At 48.7% G+C, this 24,197-nt stretch overlaps 1 protein-coding gene across 1 annotated transcript in view; it reads left to right on the forward strand.

Moving 5' to 3' along the window:
* The first annotated feature begins 12,548 nt into the window (after window positions 1–12,548).
* LOC135896895 (uncharacterized) overlaps window positions 12,549–24,197 on the forward strand; it is a 29,432-nt gene continuing 17,783 nt past the window's right edge. Inside the window, exons 1-2 of the mRNA XM_065425402.2 lie at window positions 12,549–12,788; window positions 14,779–14,999. Of these exons, the coding sequence (XP_065281474.2) occupies window positions 12,702–12,788; window positions 14,779–14,999 (308 nt within the window). The 5' untranslated portion in view covers window positions 12,549–12,701. The remainder of the gene's footprint in view (window positions 12,789–14,778; window positions 15,000–24,197) is intronic.

Below are 24,197 nucleotides of genomic sequence, written 5' to 3' on the forward strand. Positions count from 1 at the left end.
ACCCACGAAAAGGAATGGCAGGCTATATGTCGGGACTTAAGCAATGCACCATTGCTTGCTATATTTGATCCGAGTCTGGAGACGAAAGTTACTGCAGATGCCTCTCGGAGTGGTGTTGGTACGGCGCTTCTGCAACGTCATGGGGACTGCTGGCAGCCGGTCGCCTACGCGTCAAGAGCTTTGACAGAATCGGAGCAAAGATATTCGCAGATTGAAAAAGAGGCGTTGGCTTTTGCTTTCGGTTGCGAAAAGTTCAATCATTTCGTTTATGGCCGGCCCCTCATCCTCGAGAGCGACCACAGTCCACTGATAAACATATCAAAGAAAGGCATAAGTGATATGCCACCCAGAGTGCAACGATTTTTCTTGAGATTGATGAAATATGACTACACGCTAACATATATTCCTGGCAAACAAATGGCCCTTGCTGATATGCTGTCCCGATCACCTGTTACAGGACTCAAGGCAGCTCCAGACATGAGTGACGTCGAGATCCATGCCGTCACGGTCGTATCAGCACTCGTAAGTGAAACGACAGCTAGGAAACTTGCACAGGAAACGGCTCTCGATCCACATCTTGGCACTGTGTTAAGAAAGCTTGCGAAGGGACAACCTGTCGACGGCCCCCTGAAACCAGTGGCCGCAGAGCTGTCCGTAGTAAATGGCATATTATTGAAAGGAACGAAAGTAGTCATGCCGACAAGCATGCGCGGCGACATATTGAAACGGATCCACGCAGGCCACCTGGGCCAGGTTAAGTGCAAAGCTAGAGCAAGGCAAATGTTCTATTGGCCGAACAAAAACTCTGACATTCAGTCCCTGATTGAAAGATGTCCAACCTGCAAGACATTTGCTTATAAGCAGCCATCGGAGCCTTTAATCATGCAACCTACGCCTACGCAGCCATGGTACCGTATCGGCGTCGATCTTTTTCAGTACTCGGGAAGGGATTATTTGTGTGCATACGACTCGATGTCCAATTTCCCTGAGGTAGCGCTACTGCCCGAGACAACAGCCAGTGCCGTTATCGATAGGCTGAGTGAAATATTTTCAAGGTACGGCATCCCAGTCCAGGTTTGTACAGACAAGGGCCCACAGTTTAGCAGCCAAGAGCTTATTATTTTTGCAAAGCGTTACGACTTCAAACATGTGACATCAAGCCCGCAGTATCCTCAATCAAACGGGCTCGCTGAGAAGGGTGTACAAGTGGTGAAACGTATTCTAAAGAAAACAAAAGCTGCAGGAGAGTGTTTTTGGTTGGGCTTGTTAAATTACAGGGCGAGTCCTGTTGAAGATGGCCGGTCTCCTGGGGAACTGCTGCAAGGAAGGCGGCTGCGCACACCATTGCCGGACTTCAATCCGATGTCGGCGACTGTCGTCAAGAAACACCGGCAGAGAAGTCATCATAGGCGCACCTTACCAGACCTCAGTAACAATGACGCGGTACGCTTGAATGGAACATCGTGGGCCAGGAAAGCCAAGGTGGTCAGATCGGCCGGCCCACGATCCTTCCATGTGCGCACAGAGAACAATACTGTGATGAGACGCAACCGTCGGCATCTTCTGGCGACGAAGGAATCGTATGAGGTTGGCTCAACAGACGACGAAGATAAGACCGACAACCAGACCCCATTTCAAGGTGTGGCGTCAACTACTACTGCAGCCTCGCCCGTGGTAGGTCAACAGCCGTCGCCTCAGCCATTGCGACGCAGTCAACGACAGACGCGGCAGCCAGAGCGTCTGGGTTATGACCAGCAGTTCCAGCAGACGAGCCAGCGGTATTAATTATTACTGTTTGGAAAGAGGATGTATCATATCTGATGAAAGCGCATGTGCTATCTACATGCACGATTGCCACGTGCATATACCCGCCCCTCACTATTACTAACCCTTTCCACCTTCGTCTATAAATAACGATGCAGAATAAAGGCGTTGGTGATTTTGCTTCTTGACAACCCAGCTGTCCAGTCTGTTCGTTGCACACGAGAACGAAACACTTTGTACCCGGAGATTTCTTCAGCGTGACGAATGGTTGGAAGAGGATTTCGGCAACGCTGTACAAGCTGATCCTTGGCCTGAAACCGCTGCACCTGTGGCGCAGAGGGAATCAGTAATAAAACAATGAGCACGCACAAAACCACATGACTCGAATAGGGCACGCGGTGTAGTTCTTAGGGCTAATATCACGTTTCACCCTTGCATGTCTTGCTTTATGGTGTGCCTTGTGCTAGGCGTACATACATACACGGGCAGTGGTGAGGCCAACAGAATGACAAGCTGCATACGCTATTTATCCACATAAACTGGGTGTACATCTATAAAAAGGGCAAAACATGGTATGAATGGCCAAAATTGGTTATACGCTATGTTTGTGGGCTGTCCGTCGTCCTCATAAACAGCGCCGCGGTAGGAACATAGCGGCCGACGACGTCCTATTTTTGTTTCTTTTTTTGAACTGGTGCGTGATCACAAACCGCGTCGGTATTGTCATGCAGTAGTCACGGCAAAGAACACAGTTCCAATACCGTGAATAACGAAACGAACTTTTTTCTGTTGACGCCGAAAATATTTACTGTTCAATACCGCATGATGAGCTATTTCGCAGTGTGATGATGTGCATAGAAGAAAGTGGTGAGGTAGATTTTCGCAATGTGACCGGGTTGTCATTGGAAAATTTCACGTCCCTTCTTGAATTTTATCTAAGTGCAACTTTCATCCGATGCGAAGATAAGATTTTTATCCAGAAAAATGTTGTGTGTACTGGTTCATGTGTGGCGCCTGCTCATTGTAATATTTTTTTATCGTTCGTTCACCGCGCTCTTAAGAGTGCCTTAAACAATGACTCGGTGCCAATTTTTAGATATGTTGACGATTTTCTTGTTGTGATAAAACAGACCAACAACGAATGCTCCGTTACGGTAGCTGACAATTTAACTCTGTGCAGTGACAATGGCAAAGGGTTAACTTTCACACATGAGCTATCTAGGGACGGTAAACTTCAGTTTTTAGATTTACAGCTATCCTTACAAAGAGGCCACGAGTGTTGGATGCACTCGCCACGTGAACGTAAGGTACGTTTACCTTACGCGTCTGCGCATTCAAAGATTGCGAAACGCGCCATTGCTTTGATGTGTCTAGAATCGTCGTTAATGAAATCTTGTCATCACTCTGCGAACCTGAGTTTCATTGCACAGTTAAATAGGATGCAGGCTGCTGGTTACCAAAGTGTGGTGGTGATGTCAGTCTCGGAGGCATTGCTTCAGAAAATGAAAGGGAAGGGGCACAAAAGTAACCGTATTACACAAAAGAAGAGGCCTGAAGTTGTGCCGTATTGCCATAGAATGGCTCACAATCTAAAGAATGTCGCCACTAGATCCCAAATACCGGTAGTGTTTTCTGCTCCTCAGAAACTGTCAGTGTTGTGCAGCCGTATTTATAAAAAAAGTAAAAAACGAGATTGTGAAAAGAACCACGCGAAGTTTGTAGATTGCAGCGTCGGTGTGGTATATAAGATTCCCTTGTCATGTGGCCAAGTGTATGTGGGGCAGTCAGGCCGCTGTGTTAACGGGCACCTTCGAGAACATGAGCGATCCGTACCAACAGGCACAGGTTTCCATTTGGCTCAACATTGCAAAATATGCATGTGCAAACCGATGTTTCGTGATACCATGATATTGAGTCACAGTGCATTAGTGTGCCTTCCTTGACCTTGCACAGTGGTGAATATGGTTTTTTGGATTCTGTCGTATGAGTGCGCTCTTGTGATCGGATGTTGGTGGTTCCGCCCCATGGTGCTCACTGCGCATGTTCCTCTAGATTCAGCTGTCTCTAAAGGAGTGACGCAATAAAATGATGTCACTTGAGAGTAGCGCCTTGTCCTGGGAGGGGGGGGGGGTCGTCTTTCTTGTGTCTGTTGTTTTGCGCTAAACAAAGTATGCATGTATCAGACATTGTTTGGGATATAATTGGCCCTAGTGAGATTCGAAGTGGTGAAGCTTATACATTGCTGACTGTCCTTTGTTATAGAGGTCTCCCAGATAAGCAGCAATTTGCGGTAGGACTTCTAATCGATAAGAACATAGCGGCAAGATTGACAAATTCTACAGCAGTAATGAGACGGTAGCAGTAATAGTAGTAAAACTTAAGAGGTATAGATTAAAGGTAGTGCATGCCTACGTTTCAACATCCGGTCGCGATAATGATGAAGTAGATCAGTTTTATGAAGCTGTTGAAATAGCGATGACAAACGTGCAAACGCAGTATGTAGTTATGGGTGACTTAGTGCAAAAGTGGGGAAAAAGCAAGCTGGTGAACAAGCAATTTGCAACTACGGCGTCGATTCTAGGAATGCGAGATGAGAGATGCTGGTATAATTCGAAGAAAGTTATAAGCTGCAAATAATGGACACCTTTTTCAGGAAGTGTGGCAACAGAAAGTGGACCTGGAAAAGCCGTATTGGTGGAACAACAAATGAAGTTGATTTCAGACTTACTGCCCATCCCAGCATAATGCAGCATGTAGAAGTAATAGGTATCGTAAAGTGCAGTGATCATAGGTTAATGAGGGCTAGGATTCACTTCAATTTGAAGAGAGAGAGTAAAATTGGTCAAGAAGAAACAGGTCATCCGAGAGGTAGTAAGCGTGAAGGAAGAAAAATTATGGCTGTTACTTGCAAACAAATATGCAGCCTTAGAAAAGAGAGATGAAAATGACATAGAGGTAATAAATGAAACAGTAACTAGGGGGACTTCAGAGGCAGCAATTGCGATGCAAGGCCCCAAGGCAACCAGTGGGCAAGCTCCCCCAAGTAACAAATGACCTAATAAAGAAACGAGAGAAAAAAAGAGTCCAACTCAGGAGATAAACTTCGCGGAACTGTCAAAACTGATAAATAAGGGGAAAATAAGCGATATTCAAAATTATGACGTCGAAAGACTGAAGAAGCCATAAAAAATGGACGCACCCTGAGATCAGTAACAAGGAAACTTGGCATAGGACAAACCAAGATGTATGCATTGAAAGATAAACAGGATATTATTGTTACGTGTGAAAAGACACAGACGACAGAGGCTATTTACGGGCACTGGATCCAGACAGCCCGGCCAAATCTCGCTCGTGCTTAGGCCAGCGACCAACTTCATCATCGTTCTCCCGGCGGCCAGTCTCTTGAGTATCGCTCGATAATATCGTAATACTACCCCCCCCCCCCCCCCGGTGGCAAAAGCGCCATCATGGGGCTATTAAAGATTCAAGGGCGTGCAGAGTTGTAGGGCTTGAGTCGGGTGACGTTGACAATGTCACTGGATGTCAAAGCGGGGGACGAAGTGGCCGTGGCTAGAGCGATTTCATAGGTGATATCGGTCACTCGACGGAGCACGCGATATGGGCCTGTGTAAAAGGAAAGCAGTTTTTCACAAAGGCCAACTTTACGCGATGGTGACCAAAGCAACACAAGGGTACCGAGCACAATATGAACGTCACGGTGACGAGGTCATAGCTTTGCTTCTGTTTGCCTTGAGAGACTTCTAGACGAGCGCGCGCAATTTGGCGAGCATGGCCAGCATGGGCTATTGCATCACGGGCGTAGTCGCTACACTCTAAAACCAGTTTGCACCCTTTGGGGTCTATATTTGTCCGACAACGATAATCGTCATCTGCCTTGCTTGCGTTTCCTTTCTTGAAAACTCGGCGCTCGCTACTTTCCTGTCGAGAATGCTGCGTCACACTGATAACGCGCATGCCGTTCGTGACTGGGAAGTACCGGGCTCGCAGCGTTAAAGAAAGGAAACGCGGGCAAGACAGATGACGATTATTGTTGTGGGACAAATATACACCCCAAAGGGTGCCACTGTTTTTAGAGTGTAGTTGAAGCTGTGGCGGACGGAAGCACAGTGTCCAGTGGTAGCGCCAGTTCGCGGCCATTCAAGAGGTAAAACTGGGAAAAGCCAGCAGTTTCGAGACGGGAAGAGTTGTACGCAAAGGGTAATGTAAGGTAGAGCCAGGCCCCAGTCACGGTGGTCGTCTGAAACGTATTTGGATAGCATGTCTGTAAGGGTGCGGTTCAAACGCTCAGTGAGGCCGTTCGTTTGGGGGTGGTAGGAGGTGGTAAACTTATGCTGTAGTGAGTAGGCACGCATGACGTCGTCAATGACTTTGTCCAAAAACGTACGGCCGCGGTCTGTAAGCAATTGACGCGGAGCACCATGCATCAAAAAGATATCATGTAGGAGGAAGTCCGCAAAATCAGTTGCGCAACTGGTCGGAAGAGTACGGGTTACGGCGTAGCGGGTCGCGTAGTCCGCCGCGACTGCAACCCACTTGTTCCCTGATGTAGATTCCGGAAAGGGGCCGAGAAGGTCTAAGCCGACGCGATGAAAGGGCTTGGCAGGAATGTCGACCGGCTGCAGGTAACCAGCGGAGAGCTGGGAAGGCTTCTTGCGTCGTTGGCAAAGTTCACAAGCGGCGATGTAATGTCATGCGGAACGGGCAAAGTCCGGCCAGAAAATACGGCGACGTACACGGTCCGAGATATGTACATGGAGTTCGAGATATACCGAAGTGGACTGCCGTTCGTGCATCGTGAAACTCTTCTAGAACGGTGGAGCTGAGGTGGAGCCGTCCGGATCAAGGTTACGACGGTACAAAGTACCATAGCGGAGGACGGAGAGGTGTAGAGTAGCATCGGCCGCCCAGTGTTCAAAACGCTCGATGAGTGCTCTTATGTAGGCGTCACGACATTGTGCGCCGGCGAAATGAAGCAACAGTGATACAGAGAATACGCAAGCAGCACTCGTAATATTGGAGGAGTAAGAGTCGTCAACAGGCTAACGCGGCAAGATGTCATGAGTGTCTTGGTTCAGGCGGCCAGACATGTACACCACGGAATATGAAAATTGTTGTAGCCTCAAAGCCCGTCGACCAAACCGGCCTGTAGGATCATTTAGCGATGAGAGCCAGCAAAGAGCATGATGGTCAGTGACTACGGAAAAAGGGCGACCGTAAAGGTAAGGACGGAACTTCACAACCGCCCAGACAACAGCAAGGCATTCGCGTTCCGTAATGGAATAGTTGCGCTCCGATGGTGCTAGGAGGTGGCTCGCATAAGCAATAACGCGATCTTGGCCACGCTGATGCTGGGCTAAGATGGCACCTACGCCATGACCGTTGCAATCTGTACGCTATTCTGTAGGGGCATCAGGGTTGAAGTGGGCGAGAATGGGTGGTGAGGTTAGAAGAGTGACGAGAAGAGAGAAGGCGGTGGCTTCCGAAGTACCCCACGAGAATTTTACAGCTTTCTTCAAAAGATTAGTGAGGGGTCTCGCAATTGCCGCAAAATCTTGACCAAAACGGCGAATGTACGAGCATAGCCCTACAAAACTTCGAATAACCGTAACGTCTTCGTAACCGGAAAGTCTCGGACAGCGCATGTTTTGTCGGGATGAGGCTGTACTCCGGATGCATCAACGAGATGATCCAGAAGAGTAATTTGGCGATGGCCAACACTACATTTGGGGGAGTTAAAGGGCCCCTGAAATGGTTCGGACAAATTTTGTAGGCGCGTAGGGTACAGCTTAAGTAGAACATTCGCACCACAATTTAAGTGAAGCGTTACGTATTAATGGAGCTGCAAGCGATTAGAACTTACCCTCCTCCCTAGCTATGCTTTTCCTCCTCAACTCGCTCGCCGAGCGAGCGGCGCTAAGCTCCGCCTTCACTGGTTCAGCGTCACGATGCGACGTCACATCGCTCACTTCCGGTTGTTTAGGAGCACGCCCCCTCCCGCGCGAGACCTCTCCGCTAGCCGCTTGGCCGTCGACCGAGAGCTATCGAAGCAGCGTGCGTTGCGAGCATTCTGTCGTAGCGCCGAACGTGTCCGGTACTCCGCTTAAAACAGGCAAGCTGGTCATTTCGGCAAATGACTGGAGGCATAAACACAAGCTGATGAAGGAACTTTAGCGTAGACGTACGTGAGCAGCCTGATCGGTCTGCACGGTCCAGACATTTGCTGGCGCAGCGCTTAACCAGTCAAACAAAGCGCTAATATTGCTCTAACCAAGTGTAAAGCATTTTAAACATTTATAAATCAACGTGTTGATGATTACACTCCTGCGAAAAATACACACCAGCAGCAAAGAATACACTTCGTTGCTGCTACTGTGTATGGTTGAGCTCTCTGTCACCAGGTGGCTGCACCGTGCAGACCGTTCACATTAGCCCTTTTGCTCATCTCGTGGCTCATCCCGGCACAGTCAAGCGGCCAGACCCTGTCACCTTGCGCTTGCGTTTGCCCTAATACTGGACTCGCGGTTTGCAGGTCGCTAGGTTTGCAGTCCACAAGGCAACAAAGTCGAATCATAGTGCTCGCGAAAAGACTGAGACCGACTCTGACCACGGAGCTCTCGTCAAAATGGATTACGTTGTAACACAAGCAGACGACACTTGCTGTGTTCCGGAAGTGCTGAAGTGTACTAAAAAACTGTTCTTGTGTATTCTCTTTAAGTTATTTTCTTTTTACAAAAACAAAGTAACTAACATTCCAACTATTACGAGCATCATTTGTTCACCATAAAGTTGGAAAAATTATCGACCACGCGCTCTGGTCAGCCAATCAGATAGCTCGCCCATGTGACGTAATATAGGTTATTTACATCATATGGGTAGGGGCGGCTTAAAATTCCGCCGAGCATTGCGCTGCGATCGGCAGCGATGTGTATTTTTAAAACCTTATAATAAATTACACGCTTTACGCAGAGCACATAGATGCATCAATTAATGATCAGAAGAACCTACACTAACGACTCAGTACGTTTGTAGAAAATCGCCAAAATCGTTTCAGGGTCCCTTTAAGTTGCAGCATCGCCTTTCGAAATATTTCAAGTAGAGTTGTTAGACGCTCAAGGTGAGTGTCGAACGTTGGCGAGAAGACGATGACGTCGTCGAGGTAACAGAGGCATGTGGACCATTTGAAACCTCGGAGCAAGGAGTCCATCATACGCTAGAAGGTGGCAGGGGCGTTGCATAATACAAACGGCACTACTTTAATGTGATAAAGGCCATCAGATGTAATAAACGTGGTTTTTTCCCTGATCATATAGTCAACAGCAATCTGCCAGTATCCAGAAGGAAGATCACCGGAAGAGAAACAGCTGGAACCGTGCAGGCAGTCTATACGTGGGAACGGGTAGACGTCTTTCTTACTAATGTTGTTCAGATGACAGTAGTCTACGCAGAAGCGCCACGTGCCGTCCTTCTTCTTAACCAGCACCACAGGTGACGCCCAGAGACTCGAAGAAGGCTCAATGATGTTTCATCTAGCATTTTGTTCCCTTCACTTTGAATTACTCGGCGTTCCGACGCAGAAACTCGATACCATCTTCGGTCAATAGGCGCAGCATCGCCAGTAAGAATGTGATGCTTGACCACGAGCGTCTGGCCTAAAGAGCGATCGTCAAAGTCGAAAATATCTCGGTCGGACTATAATACTTGGCAAAGGTATTCAATCTGCGCGGAGTACAGGTCCGTCACAACCATTTTCTTTATGTTGGGATCGGCGCCCCAGGCTGGCGCGGGGGGCCTGCTGAGCTCGCAAGAACCATCGGTCGATAACGCTGCCACGTGATGATTGCCGAGGCAATCAACGTTGGCAAGGCAAATACCTTGCGATAGAATTTGCTTTGCCAATCCGAAGTTAAAGATAGGCATGCGAGTGCGATTCGCAGTAATAGTGAATATACGGTGAGGCACAGTAACGTTAAACTGCAGTGGAATGTCGGGCAGAGGAGCGACGAGGTACTCACCATTAGAAACTGGTCGGGAAGACAACAGTTCAATATAGGCTATTGACTTTGGCGGCAGACGAAGAAAGCCGGTGGGGCATAAGCAGCACTGGGGTGCGTGAGAAGCCCCTGCCAGAATCAATAACCCGTGGCGAAGAGTAGTGGCGGAGCAGTTAATAAGAGCAGAATGCGTGGAGAGAAAATCGAGGCCGAGGATTAGGTCGTGGCGCAATGAGCAATCACGGTGAAGAGCACAGGAGCGTGGCAGCCGCAGATGCTGACACGTGCCTTACACATTCCGATGATAGGCACAGTACCGCCATCCGCAACGCGGACGACGCGTGCCGACGCTGGGGTGAGGAGCTTGTTCAGTTGTCGCGGAAGTCAGCACCCATAATAGAAAGATGTGCTCCTGTATCGGTGTGTGCCGTGACAGGATAGCCCTCACCGTCAAGGTCAAGAAGGTTTTCGTTCGTAGGCAATGTGAGCGGAGGATTTGAGTGCAAGGTCGACAATGGAACTTCACCTCCAGAAGCTGCAGTGCCTGGTTTTCCGGCTGGATCCGGGAGGCGATAGGCGGCGAAGAGAAGCGATGGTGTTGGGGAGAACTAAACTGATGGTGTCGAGGGGAGGGCGGGCGGCTGTAGCGAATGTTCGGAGCAGGAGCATCAGCGGCAGTGGTTTCATAGCGGGTAGTATAGGGGACAGAAGTTCGACAGATGCGGGGATAAGCGGCAGCGTATGTCCGAGGAGGTGGTGGCCATCGGTTGCGGCAGTGACGAGCAACGTGGCCGATGCGACAGCAGTGGAAGCAGATCGGCCTGTCATCAGGGGTACGCCATTCGGACGGGTTGCGGCGGGATGTGGCAGAAAAAGACTGCCGGGGACGAGGAGGGCCGCTAGATAACTGAGGAACGCTGTGTCGAGACGTGGAACACACGGTGCTCAGACCCGTGTTTGCAAATTCCTGTCTGACGACAGCCTGAATCATCGCGATGGTGGTTGCTGGCGGATCGGAAGGCGTCGTAGAGAAGGCTGGCGAACAGGTGGTCTAGAGTTCGCGGCGAACAATACGGGTGACGTCGTCACAGATGGTAGTCTGACGCGGTCGACCCTCACATGTCGACGTAGCAGCAGTGTTGGGTAGCCGCGTGATGTGGTACGAGCCGGCTCTTAGCTTGTTCAAGGCCACGGCATTCATTTATGATGGCGTCGATAGTTGAGACGTTGCCGCAAACAAGCAAATTGAAAGCGTCATCGGCGATGCCTTTCAGCACATGCGCCACTTTATCTGCTTCAGGCATGGTTAGCTTTGCGGCATAGAGCCAAGACGTCGAGGATATATGAAACGTATGGCTCTGTAGGTGTCTGAACACGAGGCGCAAGAACTTTTCTCGCGGCAACCTTGCGCCCAATGGGGTCGCCAAACAGTTCCCGTAGCTTTTCTTTGAATCTGTCCCAACTGGTTATCTCGTCGTCATGCGTTTGGTGCCACACGCGTGGGGTGCCGCCGAGATAAAAGATGACACTGGCGAGCATAATGGTTGGGTCCCACCTGTTATTAGCGCTGGCATGTTCATATAGCTTGATCCATTTTTCAACATCATGTGCCTCTAGGCCAGAGAACACACCAGGGTCACGATGTGGGGCAACCGTGACGATTGGAGCAGTCGAACCAGCCGAAGCCGTTGCAGAGGCGGGCTCGTCAACGGTAGGCACGGTGACAAGCTCGATGTACCGGCCACTCCGGAGTTCCGTGGCGAGGACAGGGATCATTCAGCTCCACCAGAATGTTACGTGTAGAAAGACACAGATGGAAGAAACTATTTACAGGCTATTTACACTGGAGCCAGAGTGCCAGGCCGCCATTCACTCGCGCCAAGGGCACAGACTCACTTCGTCGTTCTCGCGGCGGCTCCTCTCTTGAGGATCTCGCGATAATATCGTAATATTATCATTAACAATGTCGAAGGTATAATAACAGCATCGGAAAAATTCTATACTGACCGCTAAAGTACAGTACCCAGAGGAGTCCGAAAATTCAGAACGCCTCCATTCGAAGCAGTAATCAACAAGATGCATAAAATCTTCCTATAACTGGCGATGAGGTGAGAATGGCCTTGCAATGAAACAAGGAAGAGCGGCAGGAGAAGCTGGAATAACACTTGGTGTATTCAAAGCTAGAGGAGACATTATGCTTGGAAAACTGGCGGATTTTTATTGGAAGTGTCTATCGACGGCAAGGGTTACAGAAAACTGGAAGAATGCAAACACTATACTAATCCACAAAAAGGGGGACGTTAACGAATTGAAACATTATGGGCCCATTAGCTTACTCCCAGTATTATATAAATTAGTTACCAAAATAATATCGAATAGAATAAGGGCAACGCTGGACATGCAACCTTTCGTTGCATGTTGCGCAAGCAGGAGCTCAGTTTCGTATCCGCGTTCGGTGCGCGGGCACCATCACTGTAATTTTGCCGTGTAAAAAAGCACGCCCCATACAACCATATTTAAAGGGATACGGACATAAAAATTGGTGGGTGGTTTTCTGCGTCAGAACGAAAGTTGAACTGTTAAAAATGACGAATACAACAAGCTGCTTAGAAAAAAAGAACGAGAAAGACTGTCTTTTGCGATTTTCTGATGCGCCTTGCCTCCAAGCGGCCGCCGGGAGAAGCTGAAACTTGACGTCATGACACTCCCGTGTGTCCGCGCGCGCGCGGCCAAGGTCAGCCACAGCCGGCGCAGTCTTTCCGGAGTGTCGGTCCCTTGCAGCGTTTGTTTATCGCCGTCGGCTATGTTCGCACGTGGTCTGTCTGAAACATTATCCCCGTCAGCGCTTTATGCAGATGGTGCATCTTACACGCGTGTTCGCACGGTCGTCGATCGGTATTGAAGCATTCTTCGTAGCTGAAGAAAATGCCCAAACATTACTGCGCCCTCGGCTGTTACAACAGCATTATCGGTCGTGACACGCCGTCGCGCACGTTTCCCAAAGACCAGAAGGTGCGTAAACTTTGCATACGTGCCCAGCATGGAGACTTCTAAAAAGTGGCTTCATTTGCGCGGACCACTTCTTCGACGATGATTATGCGGCCAGCCCGGCTGTGCTCAAAAGCCTTGGCATGACGCTCAAAGGGCTCCTGTTTAGGCAATACAATTCAAAGAGCGGGTGCTTAGTGATGCATTCGTAACTGCTAGCTGCACTCGCCACCTTTTGTTGTTCTGGACAAGACCCTCTCTCTTTCTGTATGCACGTAACCGCAGCCGTGACCGCAGGAGTGCCTGTTGAAAGAAGGGAAATTACCCTTTCATTTGCTGTGCAAGAACATATATTCTCGGCTTTTGACAGAAATTGTTTACGATGCGGATGTATGTTTTTGTCACAAAACAAAATAGTCATGTTGCGTGCACTCTCGCTGCGTCTAATATTGAACGACAGCATACGAGCGCTCTTTTATTTGATCGAATATACAAAACACATCCAGTGAATGAACGCCAGACAACAGCATACATGTGTAGTAATCTAAAATGCGCAGCACATTTATCTACATTGCCGTTTCACGCGTTGCTTTTCAACCTCAAGCAAAAAATTACGGGTTTTCATAGGTCTCTGCATAATCATGCGTCGGGTTTCATGACTTGGTTGTTCGCGCACCATTTCCGTATTAAATGTCACAGCCGAAGACTTTCCTTTGTATATGGCCACAGAATCGATGTAGCTAAGTGATCTGGTCGACGGGTCCCTAGCGCAGCCGCCCATCTCAACGAGTTCACCCAGTAAATGGCTTCTAATGGTGTGAATGTGAAAGTAGTCGTAAACACAGGGCTATGAAATGGCTGGAAAATTCTACACATGCCGTGCCTCGTCGCGTAAAAACGAAGTGTGCAGCGATCGAAAGCCGACAGCGTAGGTAAGCACAAAACGAGGAGCTACGCTACCTACGATTCAGCCGTAATAGCTCCCTTTCTGCCTCAACGCGGGTCACGAAACTAGGCAGTTTGCACTTATTCTCTTAAACGTTGTGTCCACGTTGTCCAGTCCTCTCAATAGAATAAAAGAAATTGGTTGGATCACATACGGCAGACATTGTCAGCTTCTGACTTGAAGCTTACCATTATCATTGAAAAGGATGGTGTACACTCAGTGTATTTCATCGGTGCTGACATATGCGGCAGAGCATTAGAGACAGACAAAGAAGCTTGAGAAGAAGTCAAGGACCGCGCAGAGAGCGCTGGAACGAAGAATGCTAGGCGTAACGTTAAGAGACAGAAAGAGAGCGGTTTGTATTTGTCAGCAAACGGGTATAGCCGATAATGTAATTGACATTAAGAGAAAAAAATAGAGCTGGGCAGGCCATGTAATGCGCAGGTTAGATAACCCTTGTACCGCTGGGTAAAGAATTGCTACAAAGAGAAGGAAAGCCCCGTCGAGGACTGCAGAAAACTAGGTGTTGCAGTGAAATTAGCGAATTTGGGAGCATAACTTGGACACAGGTGTAATTGGAAAACGCAGCGAGAGGCCTTCTACCTGCAGTGGACATATAATGCGCTGATGATATATATATATATATATATATATATATATATATATATATATATATATATATATATATATATATATATATATATATATATATATATATATATATATATACTGATGTGATATCTCTAATGATCTTCAAATCTTCAAATGGGTTTTTAAGTGCAATAGCCGCAGCATGATTATGAGAAACGCCGTAGGGGAGCTGATGTCATACAATGTCCAAGTTGGACTACTCTGAATTTGTTCTACAAAGTGTACCTTAGGCTTTGTCGACGGGCGGTTTCAAATTACCCAGGTTATACAAGCCGACTCGCGATGATGTGCACAGTCCTGGGCTGCAAAATTGGACAAGAAAGCAAGCAGCCGTGGTCGCGTGGCTTTGTAGCAACCTACCACCGAGGGAGACTCGCGTGTACGATATGGTTTGCTTTGTTCGCCCCTGCTTATCAGGTCGCATTCAAACGCCATGGGCAGGAAATGCTGACGCTGCCGTCCACCCGCCACTGCCTGCGCTGCACCCGGCGCAGCGACCGGGTGTGCTTCACTCTGCTGCAGCCGCCGTGCGTGGTGCGCGAAGAGAGCGCCGAGGCGCAGCCCTTCCGGGAGCACTTGGGAGCCTCCCTGTCGGGCCTTCCCCTGCGCCACGCGTCGCCGCTTAAGGTGGCCCTCAGGTAGGGGGACCCGTTGGTGAATTGACCATGTACGCTGATTACAGACTATCGATAGCGTAAGAAGGAATATCGGCAGTGCTACTATCGATATCTTTCAAGTTTGAATTTTAGACGATGAGCAAAACGTGAACAAGATGAGTGCAGGAGCCAACGTTTCGACAAGTGGACTTGTCTTCTTCAAGGCGACATATGCTTTCCTCGCCACAGTGTATATAGGTGGGGTTCTTCTAAACGGGAGGGGGTGTGAGGCGGGAGGGCGCGGAAACGAGGGAAAGTGTGTTAGCGTGTCGAATTAGCAAAGGAACGCTGTGTACAAGGTCAAAGCCAGGACCCCCCCTCCCCTCACCCTAGTCTGTCAACACACGCGCGTTAGCCGGCGTGTCAAGGGCATCTGACACGCCGGCTGACAAAAAAAAAATACAAGAAGGGAAGAAAAAGGAAAAAGGGGGGGGGGCATACGCTTTTTTTCAAACTAAGTGTTGTTGCCTATAGCTTGAGGTTTAGCATAGCGAATAGATTCTAAAGCTCCCTTTGAAACGTTTATGCCTATTGGTTGCAATGTCTTGAACTTATGGATAAGGTATGAGTCTCTGTATTTTCTTTCTCGTTCAGAACGGAAATTTGACTCTAAGATGTAGAGTTTAAGTTCATCAAAGTTATGACCTGGTTGGTTGAAATGCTCGGCGACGGCTTTGGGAAGCTTGTTAGCTGTGTCCGCGCAATGTCCGTTTAATCTGACGTTCATTGATTGTCCTGTTTCACCGATATATTGTTTCTTACAGAAGGAACATCCAAGGATATAAACCACATCCGAACTTGTGCAAGTGAAGCTAGATTTGACTTCATGTGTATAATTATTTGCGGTGCTTTTAATTTTAATGTCACTTTGAAGATGCCTGCAGGTTTTGCACCTAGGGCGACAACATGCTTTTATTACGGGGGAATGCTGCTGGCTGACTTTTGCGTGCACTAACATGTCTTTAACGTTCTTGTTTCGGCGATAGGTAACCCTGGGTACATCGGGGAACGCTTTTCGCAGACGCTCGTTACTTGATAATATTGGGTGGTATTTTCTTAGGATGCTGTTTATGTTTGGGAGTGCATTAGAATATTTTGTTATAAAGGCCGGCGGTCTGTCAGATTCTAATGTGGGCCGTCTCTTCGCCAATTCCGACTGTCTCTCCAATCTTGACGCGGTATCATAAGCTCTATCGAGAGCAACTTGGGTATAGTTCCTTCCTGCTAGTGTTGATCTAAGGTCATTTAGGTGGTGGATATAATCGTGGTCTTCGCTGCAGATTCTTCTAATACGTTTCGCTTGTCCGACAAAAATTCCTTGCTTGCAATGTCGCGGGTGATGACTGTTGTAGTCTAAATATTGCTGGCTATCTGTAGGCTTCCGGTAAAGTGTCGTTCTAAGTTTTCCGTTTTCCATGTAGATCATCGTGTCCAGGAAGTTGACCTGACTAGGAGAGTGGTGAGCAGTAAATTTAATACTCGGGTGAAAGCGATTGAAATGGCTAATTAAGTCGGTTAAGGCGCTTGTGCCGTGTACCCATATTATAAATATGTCGTCAATGTAACGAAGATAGGTGTGGGGTTTTAAAGGGTAGGATTTCAGCAGGTCTGCTTCAAGCTGTCCCATGAAAATGTTCGCATACGTGGGAGCGAATGGCGTACCGATGCTAGTGCCGAAAATTTGCAGGTAGTGTATAGAATCGAATTCGAAATAGTTGAGCGTGTGACCCAACCTAAGGAGCGATAAGTAAACTATAAGTAAAAGTAAGGGTTTCCTATTGCCGAAACAAGAACATTAAAGACATATTAGTGCACGCAAAAGTCAGCCAGCAGCATTCCCCCGTAATAAAAGCATGCTGTCGTCCTAGGTGTAAAACCTGCAGGCACCTTCAAAGTGGCATTAAATTTAAAAGCACCGCAAATAATTATACACATGAAGTCAAATCTAACCTCACTTGCACAAGTTCGGATGTGATTTATATGCTTGAATGTTCCTTCTGTAAGAAACAATATATCGGTGAAACAGGACAATCAATGAACGTCAGATTAAACGGACATCGCGCGGACACAGCTAAAAAGCTTCCCAAAGCCGTCGCCGAGCATTTCAACCAACCAGGTCATAACTTTGATGAACTTAAACTCTACATGTTAGAGTCAAATTTCCGTTCTGAACGAGAAACAAAATACAGAGAATCATAACTTATCCATGAGTTCAAGACATTGCAACCAATAAGCATAAACGTTTCAAAGGGAGCTTTAGAATCTATTCGCTATGCTAAACCTCAAGCTATAGGCAACAACACTTAGTTTGAAAAAAAAGCGTATGCCCCCCCCCCCTTTTCCTTTTTCTTCCCTTCTTGTATTTTTTTTTTGTCAGCCGGCGTGTCAGATGCCCTTGACACGCCGGCTAACGCGCGTGTGTTGACAGACTAGGGTGAGGGGAGGGGGGGTCCTGGCTTTGACCTTGTACACAGCGTTCCTTTACTAATTCGACACGCTAACACACTTTCCCTCGTTTCCGCGCCCTCCCGCCTCACACCCTCTCCCCTTTAGAAGAACCCCGCCTATATACACTGTGGCGAGGAAAGCATATGTCGCCTTGAAGACAAGTCCACTTGTCGAAACGTTGGCTCCTGCACTCATCTTGTTCACGTTTTGCTCATCGTCTTGAATTGCCATCTCCCGCATTCCCCGTCTTTTCTCAAGTTTGAATTTTAGTGTTTAAACTTTGCTGTTTCCCATGACATTCGTTTGTGCAAAGTAACAATGAGACCACATAAGGAGCAGGCAGTGCAAGTAGTTTTTCGCGTGGCTGAGCAGTAAAGGAATTCAGAGGCACGATACCTAAGCCTTTAAACATCTCAATCGTGCCATATGTGTAAAGAACGAAAGAAAACTGAAAATTATCAAACATAACATGGCGGGAATACACGTAAATGAGAACAATAACAAATCAAAGAGCAAATGATGTAATATAGAATGGTGCATAGCGTTGAAGCCAAGGTACAAGCCTGTGTTAGCTGTTTTCTGTAACCCATGGTCTTCAGTATGTCATAATTGATTGTATTGCTGTTATTGCTGTGTTCACAGTTTACCTAGTGTATTAAAATGGCGCAAAAAAGCACATGTTCTCTTACCCTTGTAACATACCTTTTGGAATACGAATTTTTTGACTAGATGTTGTGTTCGTTAATTTACGTTTGGAATATGAAAGTTATCCAAAAAGGATGTTGCAATTGTGTCGATGCATTATAGCCGTAATTCGTTATGAAAATACTCGCAGTGAAACAAAAAGCTTTAAATAGTAGTAGTATCGATGGTATTGTCACGTTCTACTGACGTCAAAGTATAGCGAAATTTTGTGTCACGAAACTAACTTTCATTGATGAATAAATAGCAGCATAAACAATACATACATAATAATAATAACATCCGACTAAGTTCGAAATCATGCAGGCGCGTTTTGCGCTGAACGACAACCTGATAAGTTGGTAGCAGGTGAAATGCAGTTCCGAGAAAAGGATACGCCTGTCAATGCCCCCTCTTAAAAAGCATTGTCCTGATGCTACAAACAAGAGAGCAAAAAGACACGAATGAAAGAAAAATAGCCAACAAACAAAGAAATAAAGTCCAAGAGTTCATTAGCTCGACGTCAGCGACGTCAGGCCACGACGTCAGCGCTTTAGTGCACACAGAAGCTGAATACTCCTTTTCAACACTTTTTCCGGTTCCCAAACGCCCCTGCCACGTCCTCTTGCTCCGCTCTTACCGCCACACGACCATTTCAAGAAAACGTCCCCCGTATAGTTCGCCGTGAGATTCGAGCGGCGAGTCTGGCCCCTCTTCATCCACGACCCCCTCAAGGTACCTTTGACCAAGCGGCCCCCATTATTTCCGTTATCCAAGCAGTTGTGCGGCAAGAAAGTGCAAACCTTGGCATCCCCACCACCTGCTCTATCTCCCGACCTGATTCGACACCCATTCCCATAATTTGTAATGACCAGCATTTTGCTCCCAGGCCAGGGAATCCTGCTGAATGGTGAACCCCGGACGACAACTTTCGCTGCCACCGCGTTGGTCATGTATCCCGCCACTGCTACCCCACCTGGATGCCGCCATACTGGAGCTCATTCCCTGCTCCTCGCTCATACGCCGACGCTCGCCGTCTGTACCCTACATCTGATGCCCCTGACAGCGGCTCCTCCGTGCGATCGCCGTCGCTTCAACGCGGTCGCTCCCCGTCACCCCAACCTCACAGCTTTCCCGGAAAACTAGGCCATGCACCTCTTGGAGGGCGTCACGTTCGTCCTGTCCAAATCCTCCGTCGACGCTCCTCACCAACACGAAACATAATTGAAGTAGATGTAGATGGTCTGCCATTGACGGCATTAATTGATATTGGAGCCCAAGTGTCCATAATGAGCACTGACCTATGTCGTCGCCTCAAAAACGTTCTTACGCCTGCCATCACTCGAGCCGTACGCGTCGCCAATGGCACCACTGTTTCCATCATGGGTACTGGGTACTGTGTACTGCTCGCATAAGAATTGCTGGCCGCCAAGTTCCAGTCCTGTTCACCCTGCTGACTAGTTGCCCTCATTACCTAATCATCGGGCTCGAGTTACTGACGACGCATTCTCTCCTCATCGACTCTGCCACTGGTACGTGGTGCCTAGAGCTTCCTATTCTTTAAGACGTTCGCCCGTAACAACCGAACATGCTCTGCACTACAGCGTTTGTTCGCTTACCTCCAAAAGCCCTAACCTCTGTCGAATTGGCCTCAACGACAACCGTGCCCGATGGCGAATATGTCGTCGCACCTATTCACGATGTCCTCCTGGCGAGCGACATTTCTGTGCAACACTCCGTCGTAACCCTTGCCGCTAATTGGATGTGCCTCCCCGTTATCAATTTTGGCTTGACGAAGCAAGTGCTACCTCAAGGCAAAGCGGTGGCCACGCTCCGGTCAGTGACAGACGACCATGTCACTGCTTTTGCAGCCGACGCGTCTGCAGATCCTCCTGATTACCCGCAGGATGACTTGAACCTCGACGGCCCATTACGTCCTATGGTCGCCCCGGAGTTCGCACCTGAACAAGCACCTGCCCTATATCGCCTTTTGCTTTCCTACCTCGACATATCTGGCACTGACAATTGACCACTTGGTCAGATGTCGTATCGCGTGCCCACGGCAGAGCGGCAAGTTATTCAGCAGGAAGTCAACAAGATGCTTGCCAGAGGCATTGTTGAGCCCTCGTCGAGTCCTTGGGCGTCGCTGATCGTTCTCATCAAAAAGAAAGATGGCATGTGGCGTTCTTGCGTTGATTACCGCCACCTAAACCGAATTACTAAAAAGGACGTTTACCCTTTACCACGAATGAACGACGCTTTTGATTGTCTTCACGGTGCCAAATACTTTTCGTCCAGCGACCTTCGATCTGGTTATTGGCAAATTTCTGTCGATGAGCAAGACCAAGAAAAGACCGCTTTCATCACTACAAATGGCCTCTACCAATTCAAGGTTATGCCGTTCGCTTTATGCAATGCCCCCGCCACGTTCGAACCGATGATCGAAACTCTGCTTCAAGGTTTCAAATGATCAACTTGCCTTTGTAACCTCGACAACGTCCTTGTGTTTTCTCCTACATTTGAGACACACCTTGAGCGCGTCGCAGCTATCCTTAACGCCTTCCGCGAGGCTGGGCTGCAATTGAACTCATCGAAGTGCCACTTCGGCCGCCGACAGATTACAGTGCCAGGCGATCTCGTCGATGCTTCCGGAGTACAACCCAACTCAGAAAAGGTTCGAACAATAACGGCTTTTCCTGTACCTCAGTCTGCCAAAGACGTCAGAGTTTTGCGAGGCTCTGTTCTTATTTCCGAAGGTTCGTGAAAAATTTCGCAGCAACCGCTCGACCACTCACAGAACTTTTGTAGAAATACGTTGCCTTTTACGTGGGGTTTCCCTCAGGCTGCCACGAATTCACGCCTTATCACGATTCTCCCCAATCCACTGGTCTGGCCCATTTTGACCCGTTCGCACCTGCAGAGGTCGGAACCGATGTCAGTGGTTATGGGATCGGCGCCGTCTTATCGCTACGCCAACACGGACACGACCGCGTTGCAGCCTACGCTGCTCCTGACAACTGCAGAGCGCAACTATTCCATGACCAAAAGCGAATGCCTTGCTCTCGTCTGGGCTGTTTCAATGTTCTGCCCGTATTTATATGGCAAGCCCTTCTCAGCAATCACAGACCATCATGCACTTTGTTGCCTTTCGTCGTTCAAGAATCCTACTGGCCAGCTCAGTCATTGGGCCCTTCGACTAAAGATTATCCCTACACAGTGACTTACAAGTCGGGACGCCAACACCAGGGCGCAGAATCTCTCTCTCGCACACAGACGAAGATGCAACCTCTACGTCTGATACTGACACCAACACCTGTGTTCTCTCTGTTTTCCCACTGCTCCACGTCGCCGACGAGCAGCGCCGTTACTCGTCCTTGCGTATCATCAATGACCGCCTGGAATCGTCACTCGCCGACAGTTCTCTTCGCTCATTCACACTTGGGGTTGGCGAGCATGGTAAGCATGGGCGATGGATTCATGGGCATAAAGGCTAGTTGAAGCTGTGGCGGACGGAAGCACAGTTTCCAGTGATAGCGTCGGTTTGCGGCCAAAACGGGGAAAACGGGGAAAAGCCAGCAGTTTCGAGACGGGAAGAGTTGTACGCAAAGGCAATGTAAGGTAGAGCCAGGTCCCAGTCACGGTGGTCGTCTGAAACGTATTTGGGTAGCATGTCTGTAAGAGTGCGGTTCAAACGCTCAGTGAGGCCGTTCGTTTGGGGGTGGCAGGAGGTGGTAAATTTATGCTGTATTGAGCGGGCACGCATGATGTCGTCAATGACTTTGGCTAAAAAGGTGCGGCCGCGGTCTGTAAGCAATTGACGCGGAGCACCATGCATCAAACTGATATCATGTAGGAGGAAGTCCGCAACATCAGTTGCGCAACTGGTCGGAAGAGTACGGGTTACGGCGTAGCGGGTCGGGTAGTCCGCCGCGACTGCAACCCACTTGTTTCCTTATGTAGATTCCGGAAATGGGCCGAGAAGGTCCAAGCCGACACGATGGAAGAGATCGGCGGGGATGTCGAGCGGCTGCTGGTAACCAGCGGGGAGGTGGGAAGGCTTCTTGCGTCGTTGGCAAAGTTCACAAGCGGCGACGTAACGTCGTACGAAACGGGCAAGGCCCGGCCAGGAAAAACGGCGGCGTACACGGTCATAGGTTCGAGATACGCCGAGGTGTCCTGCCATTAGTGCGTCGTGAAGCTCTTCTAGAACGGTGGAGCGGAGGTGTTTAGGTATTACAAGCAGGAACTCAGAGCCATCCGGATGAAGGTTACGACGATATAGAGTACCGTCGCGGAGGACGAAGAGGTGTAGAGCATCATCGGCCGGAGAGTGTTTAAAACGGTCGATGAGTGCTCTGATGTAGGCGTCACTGCGTTGCTCGTCGGCGAAATGAAGCAGCTGCGATACAGAGAATACGCAAGAAGGACTGGCAATATTGGAGGAGTCAGAGTCGTCAACAGGGTAACGCGACAAACTGTCAGTGTCTTAGTGCAGGTGGCCAGACTTGTACACCACGGAATATGACAATTCTTGTAGCCTCAAAGCCCGTCGACCAAACCAGCCTGTAGGATCATTTAGCGATGAGAGCCAGCAAAGGGCATGATGGTCAGTGACTGCGGAAAAAGGGCGACCGTAAAGGTAAGGATGGAACTTCGCAACCGCCCAGACAACAGCAAGGCATTCGCGTTCGGTAATGGAATAGTTGCGCTCCGATGGTGCTAGGAGGCGGCTCGCATAAGCAATAACGCGATCCTTGCCACGTTGACGCTGGGCTAAGGCGGCACCTACGCCATGACCGCTGGCTTCTGTACGTATTTCTGTAGGGGCATCAGGGTCGAAGTGGGCGAGAATCTGTGGTGAGGTTAGAAGAGTGACGATACGAGAGAAGGCGGCGGCTTCTGCAGTACCCCACGAGAATTGTACGCCTTTCTTCGAAAGATTAGTTAGGGGCCTAGCAATTGTCGCAACATCTGGAGCAAAACGACGAGAATACGAGCACAGCCCTATAAAAATTCGAACGTCTGCGGCTGTCTTCGGAACCAGAAACTCTCGGACAGTGCGAGTTTTGTCGAGATCAGGCTGTACTCTGGAAGCGTCAACGAGATGACCCAGAAGAGTAATTTGTCGGTGGCCAAAACGACATTTGGACGAGTTAAGTTGCAGCTTCGCCTTTCGAAATACATCAACTAGAGTCGTGAGATGCTCAAGGTGAGTGTCGAACGTTGGCGAGAAGACGATGACGTCATCGAGGTAGCAGAGGCACGTGGACCATTTGAAAACCTTGGAGCAAGGAGTCCATCATACACTCAAAGGTGGCAGGGGCGTTGCATAATCCAAACGGCATTACCTTAAATTGGCAGAGGCCATTAGGTGTGATGAACGCGGTTTTTTCTCTGTCTACATCGTCAGCAGCAATCTGCCAATATCCCGAACGAAGATCAATAGATGAGAAATAGCTGGAACCGTGCAGGCAGTCAAGGGCGTCGTCTATACGTGGGAGCGGGTAGACGTCCTTCTTTGTAATGCTGTTCAGGTGACGGTAGTCTACACAGAAGCGCCACGTGCCGTGCTTCTTCTTAACCAACACCACAGGGGACGCCGAGGGACTCGATGAAGGCTCAATGATGTTTTCATCGAGCATTTTGTTCACTTCATCTTGAATTACTCGGCGTTCCGATACACAAACTCGATACGGTCGTCGGTGAAGAGGCGCAGCATCGCCAGTAAGAATGTGATGCTTGACCACGAGCGTCTGGCCTAAAGAGCGATCGTCAAAGTCGAAAATATCTCGGTAGGACTATAATACTTGCCAAAGGTATTCAATCTGCGCGGAGTACAGGTCCGTCACAACCATTTTCTTTATGTTGGGATCGGCGCCCCAGGCTGGCGCGGGGGGCCTGCTGAGCTCGCAAGAACCATCGGTCGATAACGCTGCCACGTGATGATTGCCGAGGCAATCAAAGTTGGCAAGGCAAATACCTTGCGATAGAATTTGCTTTGCCAATCCGAAGTTACAGACAGGCATGCGAGTGTGGTTCGCAGTAATAGTA

This window comes from Dermacentor albipictus, chromosome 7, assembly GCF_038994185.2.
Source record: "Dermacentor albipictus isolate Rhodes 1998 colony chromosome 7, USDA_Dalb.pri_finalv2, whole genome shotgun sequence".
NCBI lineage: Eukaryota > Metazoa > Arthropoda > Arachnida > Ixodida > Ixodidae > Dermacentor > Dermacentor albipictus.